Source organism: Bombus huntii, chromosome 15 (genome assembly GCF_024542735.1).
Source record: "Bombus huntii isolate Logan2020A chromosome 15, iyBomHunt1.1, whole genome shotgun sequence".
NCBI classification, from domain to species: Eukaryota; Metazoa; Arthropoda; class Insecta; order Hymenoptera; family Apidae; genus Bombus; species Bombus huntii.
In genome coordinates, this window is record NC_066252.1 from 7,747,721 (window position 1) to 7,754,163 (window position 6,443).

The following is a 6,443-nucleotide window of genomic DNA, read 5'->3' on the forward strand; positions in this document are numbered from 1 at the left end:
ATATTTCTTATATATATTTTTGCATATTATGTGCATTTTGTACATCTTTGCACCTTTAAATTTCCCCATAAATGCATAAAAATCCACAGTCTAGTAATTAGAATCACGAAACAGATTATATTTTAAATGAATGACTTAACAATATTGAGTTTTAATGAATTTACATAGCGACAGATGTTTTTGTTAGACAGAAGTTAAGATCCAATACTTAGAATTTTAGAATCCTGAATCTTTCAAATTTGTATGACTCTTGAAAGTTTTGATAGATTAAATAATTTTTTAAATTAATAACTTCGTCACACGAATTTTATATATTTCAGCCTGGAAGTCACGATATGTTGAAATATACTACAACATAGAATTTAAATTTTTACGAAATATTATATTATATTTGTGCATTTTCTTCCAAGTCAATCACATTGTCAAAAAGTTGTTACTCAAACTACAAAAAATTTAGTAACGTGGGTCACCGACGATCCCCGTGGCGATCAACGTGTTAAAGGAAGATAAGAAGCTCGATTTTTATTCATAGTGTGTAACCTAATCTGCGTTAAATTGACTTCGGATCTAATTTATGACTTCAGTTATTAAAAAGAAAAGATTCTTAAAGTCATTTAAGAATGTTTATTTTAAGAAAAGAGAAAAAAAACATGATTTGTGTCAATATACCTCTCATGTATTTGTACATACAGCATACAATGGGAAATTATATAAATTGGTGTTGCAAGCGCATTCGCAGCATAACAGGACTGCAGTCTTTCCCACTTTTTTTTCATGAACAAAAAATAAAAAATAATCATCATCATCATCAAGTACAGAGTACTTTTCTCATCCACATCCTTAACAAATTTATTTTTCTTTCTTCAATGTTTACAATATAATTACACAACTACAACAAGATTGCTCGGATGTTTTATCTTATAAGCTTTGCAATTATTTTCTATATTTTCTATTTAGAACGACTTCGAAATAAAAACTGTTTCATAATCAACCTGGTGGGATTGTCAAAATCAACAGGCAAAAAACTCGGTTGCACCTGTGCTGAGTGTTATCAATCCTATACTCAGTTTAAAAACGATTCTCCATTCTATCGGGGGAATTGATAACCACCGGTTGCATAGCCAAGTCCAACACCACGCTGAGTGTGTGTTGTAGCACGTGCTACCTCATACTGTTGTTCCATATTATTAAACATTTCTTCCTGCTTTTTCAGTATATCTGGTTTAGCACCCGCTGCCGGAGTAGTCGGCAAATCATCTTTAATGCCCATCAATCGTTTAAACTTTGCCGTTACTTTCCCATCTTGGTCATGAGTGAACGTTGTTCCCACCCAGGTGTTTGCAGTAGAAGCTGCTGTAGATGTTTTACCTTCATCTTGTTTTGACTGCAAATAATAATATTTCATTAAATTAAAAAGATTATATTTCAATGTGATTATCACAACGGAAAAATATAAGTATATTGTTTGTTTACAAAACAAACTGTTTATAAAACAAAATAAAAAATATAAGTATATTGTTTATTGTTGTACTTGGTTGTATTAGTGTACTTTGAAAAGTGTACTTTGCTATAACATAGTTACAAACGAAACCTTCTATTCGATCCAAAGATAATATAAGGTTTTTTTAGCAACAGATGACAAATCCGTGAAAATTTATGAGAAAACTAATAACACGCTTAATATTTTCAATATTATCTGAAATCGATTTCAAGAGGACCCAATTTAACAAGAAAACAATTTTGATAATATACGATTGGTTGACAAAATATTGTACTTTAAAGTTGCTCTCATATGAAAACCAAAAAATATGATTTATCCTCCCTTTCCCCTGTGGTCTTCATATAAGATCGATTTAAAAAATCATCAATGATTACCTTATTTGCCCATAACAGTTTCCTCTTCTGTATCTGTTCCGCGTACTTTCCTTGCGTTGCCGTGGCTAAAGGATTATAATAATTCTGTTCGTTTTGAACACCGGGCGTAGCAGTATCACCTTCCGGTGCTTTAAGTTCAATTCCTAATTTCTCTAATTGAGCTAATTTGTTTCTGCCTTTTTCTTCCCTATAGCTCATCGTCCTAAAGGGCGGCGGAGCCCGGTCTCTCGATCTAGATCTCGATCTCGTGCGATCTTTTTCCTTATGATAATTCCCGAATCGATCGTCCCGATACCGATCTTTCGATCTGTCGTCTCTAGAATGCCGGCGATCTCGATCTCGATCTCTGTCCCTGTCCCTGCGTCTATCTCTGTCGCTTCTATCCCGGTTTCGATCTCTTCGATCATCGCGATAGTGATGATCTTTATCACTCTTTTCCCTGTCGTCACTCTTCTCGTCCCTACTCGATCCCAAAGAACTCTTTTCCTTCTTTTTATCATCGTCACGAGATTTTCTATCATCGTCCCGACTTTTCTTTATGTCTCTGTCCCTGTGGCTGCTTTCTCGTTGTCTTCTATCATCGTACGACGGCCGACGCCCCTTATCGCTCATATGTCTATTACGGTCAGATTTATCTCCTCGTTTGTGCTCGTCTTTCGAATTTGCTGTGTGATTCTCATGATCAGATCGCCTGTAAAACGATTACGTTCTGCAGGGTATACCACACAGATTCGTATTATTATTCTGTATGTAAGGCAAACATTATGGTGGTAATGTATGTTGCAAGTTTGTTTGTTTTTTGTCTCTTATAAAGTTCAAAGAATTTCATTAATTTAAGTTTAGAGATGAGAATACGCATATAAACAAACCAGCTTACCTCTGGTCTGAGGGGGAAGGTAATGTTCGGGATGAGTCTGTTTTTGATTGTGCAGCTGGACTATGTGCCCTTTCACTACTAGATTCCCTGGACGAATTGTTGTTGTTGCTTTCCTAAAGAAATAAAAATTATCCACGTTACTATACACCTTTCACATATTCTATTAAGCGAAACATAAATCTCAATTTACATTGCAAGAACTATAAGTATAAATCAAACATTCTTTTAGTACCCTCACAGTTTGGCAAAAATCAATTTTTCGCTTACTGCAATTTTGTAGTATAACTTCTCTAGCTTTCTAAACTGTAAGTTTATTCCTTTAAATTGTAAAATTTACAAAAAATAATTCACAAAATTTCAGTGTATGTAAAAATTGAATTTTGCAACAGTTATAATTACCAGGTAAAAATTACTACATCCTAATACTTTTGGTATTTAAAAACAGAGAGCACTCTTAAAACATAACTTTCACGAAAATAACATAGAAATCTTTATTCACTGTAAACTTTTTCCAGTCAAATTTCTGGTAGATGAACAGAATAAAAGGAATATGAGGGCCCTTCATATTTATCTGCTTTAGCAGGTACTTATATTACCCGAATATGTTTGTACATGTGGTTTCTTTGATGGTTGATTTTTTATTAGTGTTACCTTCTTCCAGCTTCCTCTACTCACCTCTGTCTTCTGAATAGGACTTGGGGTAGTCTTGAAAGACCCTCACACAGCATAGACCTTGCCGAGGTGCGTAGATATTGTATCATGTATTACCAACAGAGCTACGTGTTAATATTTTCTCACGAAATGGCACCATTCCCATTTACTTATTATTTAAATTTTAAATATCTCAATCTCTACCCTCATTGTTTCTGCCACACGGTAAATCAGGCTTTAAGGTCATGTCTTAAACTTCTCAGAATTTTGTACATCATGAATTGTGTTTTGGTAATATTATTATAGCATATTAAAAGATGATGTAAAAATAATAAAGGGTAAGAGTACATTGCATCATAGTGATATAATGTAAACCATATTGATATTGATTTCACTATATTGATATTAAGTCCAAAAAAAACGTCATAATAAAAAGATTATCATTACATTATATATATATCGTCTTATATCCTTCATTAGTATTTTTATAAGAAATAATTAATCACAATTGTTTCAGTTCATATAAAACCATTATGAAACAATTTTTTTGCTAATTTTAATGCAAGGCTTTTTAATTTCCTTTGAATGTTTAATACAGAATACAGGTGCAATAGGAGTGCTATTGTGATATTGTATTTTATTTACATGGTTTTGACATGACCTCTAGAAACCAAGTATTGAACCATTTTTTTATATATATATCAGGCATGACCCTATACATATGTACAGCCCCCATAAAGATACCACATCTTCCTAGTAATTGTTGTAACATTTTGTACTTATTATCACAAACAAACATTTTCAAACATTCAATTCCACTGTACCTCACTCATGTCCATTTGTACTGGATCGTAGTTAGCGTCACTGGCCCTTTTATTGGTATCACCATGCATCCCATATGGTATCTTTAAAACACAATATTCAAGATAAACTGTCAAATAATTTACAAGGAACAAATATTTCATACATTGCAGACATTAATTAATATTAGACTAGTAATACTCCCATAATGAATATCTATAAGAACATCAACTGAAACTTTCATACTCTTAATTCATAAATTAATAACTCAAAATTAACAATATTCAATAAATTTGCAATTAGTTAGTTTGCAAAATAATTAGTAAATATTTAAAGAAACATTTTATATAACAGCAATTTTAACAAATAGCTTTAATGATTTTTATAAATTGTCTTGGTGTAATCCACATAACAATATGCTATTTGCATTGATCTTTGAAGAATAGTACAAAACAATCCGTTCATCTCTAGTCGTTAAAGTAATTACTGAACGTTCTACTAATTCATACATTATCAAAATATAATATATTTGAATTACATAAAATATTTAGATCAAATAAGACATGATTAAACAGGGAGCCACTATACATATATTCTTCCCGCGGAAATCGTTTCATTACATCATTCAACATATCAATTAGATTTCTCATTTTACTGACTTGAATTTTTGCTGCAATTCATATTTTCTTACCATACATGTCTACGTTATATACGTATATCAGTGTAAAAATTTCTTAGAACGCAGAGACGGCCTGATAAAATAAATCACTATGCATCTGTTTACGTAGAAAATTTGGCTGAAATGAAAGACACTGGTGTGCCATCGCAGGATTAATGATTAACAAATTATACATTGACTTAAGAACCTATCCTAGAAGCCATGTCGTGTATGTATACGAAAAGTTTCTTAAGCGTCATGGATGCCTAGGTGAAAATACGCCATCAGTGAAATAATCGTAAAATAAACTAATATTTTATTAACAAATACACACTCACCTTTGGATCTTCCGAATTGTTACTATTGTCTCCGTCACTAGCGTAATTCGCTAACGAATCCATAATGGCGTGAAAACGAGGCACGAACTTTCCGAAATTGTTACGACTATCGCGACGCGTCGATCCTAGGCTGCCTTGCGCAGGAACGCCATTGGTCGAGAGTCGAAAGAGAATGTTTAACAAGCGTGTATTTATGCTTTCATAGCGCCTCCATCGAATAAGGTTACCGAGACGGATATGGAAGAAGAGAGATACAGGAAATGCAAGACGAGCGGGGAAATTAGGCGCGAACCTAAAAATCTTCGCACAATTTTTTACCACTTAGTAGCCAATTGATTCAATATTGCGTCACTACATTTACATATATATATATATATATAAACAGCAGTAGTTAAATGTAGCGCCATAGATACAGCAATATATATATATATATATATATGTATTGTATTATACATTATATATATATATGTATCTATGTATTATAATATTACATATGTCATAATGTAATACATTTCCATTGGATCAAAAATACATTCTATTATAACAATTACGAAAGATAAACAAAAATGACAGTTTTTATTTATGGTAAAAAATAAATTAGAATAAATATTTTTAGAATTGAAAATAATATTACAAACCTTTTATTAAAATGATCTTTAATTTCAATGCTGCATGCACCGCCCTATATAATTAAGTTAAACAGGTACGAGCTGTCCGTGAACCAGATGCTAATTAATTCTATAATAGTAATGATTCCTCTGTCACTCAATATAGTCGGTACACCTTAAAACAGTTATGCAGCATGCCAAATATATTCTGAGATTTTACAAACAATTCTTAAATCATTTTTAAAATATACTAGCTTTATACAATGGCTACAAAAAGTATTTCCACATATTTCTATTTTCCAATAAAATGATTTTGTACCAAGTATTATATTTCATTTTCATAACCATATATAGATATAGATTGTGGATTTTTATGCATTTATGGGAAATTTGAAAAATGCACACAATGTATATGATATGCAAAAATATACAAAATACACATTACATTTGGTAAATGAAATAAATTTCTATCTTTTTAGTTATTTTCATAAAAATATAAAAATACATAAAAATTTGCATTTTAATCGTACGTACATATAAAATATTACTATGCTATATTATGTAATACGGAATTTAATATTAATTAATGTGAAATGTAAATACTACAATAAATAAAGTAGTATACAAAACATTTC

General features: G+C 31.5%; 1 protein-coding gene across 2 annotated transcripts; it reads right to left on the bottom strand.

Moving 5' to 3' along the window:
- Positions 1-609: 609 nt before the first annotated feature.
- LOC126873625 (arginine/serine-rich coiled-coil protein 2-like) lies at positions 610-5,522 on the bottom strand. Of its 2 annotated transcripts, none has more exons than XM_050634690.1 (5): positions 5,201-5,522; positions 4,228-4,308; positions 2,753-2,865; positions 1,876-2,566; positions 610-1,384 (listed from the first exon to the last, which is right to left on the bottom strand). In XM_050634690.1, exons 1-5 carry the CDS (start codon positions 5,261-5,263, stop codon positions 1,088-1,090), a joined length of 1,245 nt encoding a protein of 414 aa, XP_050490647.1. In that variant the 5' UTR covers positions 5,264-5,522; the 3' UTR covers positions 610-1,087. The 2 variants fall into 2 exon arrangements, with proteins under 2 accessions (XP_050490647.1, XP_050490648.1); XM_050634691.1 differs by lacking the exon at positions 5,201-5,522 and adding an exon at positions 4,896-5,161.
- Between the last annotated feature and the right edge of the window lie 921 nt (positions 5,523-6,443).

Bases quoted from the DNA above. Each gene is read 5' to 3' on its own strand.
- LOC126873625 (XM_050634690.1), bottom strand. From the start codon at position 5,263: ATGGATTCGTTAGCGAATTACGCTAGTGACGGAGACAATAGTAACAAT. The intron at 2,567-2,752 runs GTAAGCTGGTTT...ATCGTTTTACAG, and splicing joins CCTTCCCCCTCAGACCAGAG to GCGATCTGATCATGAGAATC. The intron at 1,385-1,875 runs GTAATCATTGAT...TATTATTTGCAG, and splicing joins AACTGTTATGGGCAAATAAG to TCAAAACAAGATGAAGGTAA.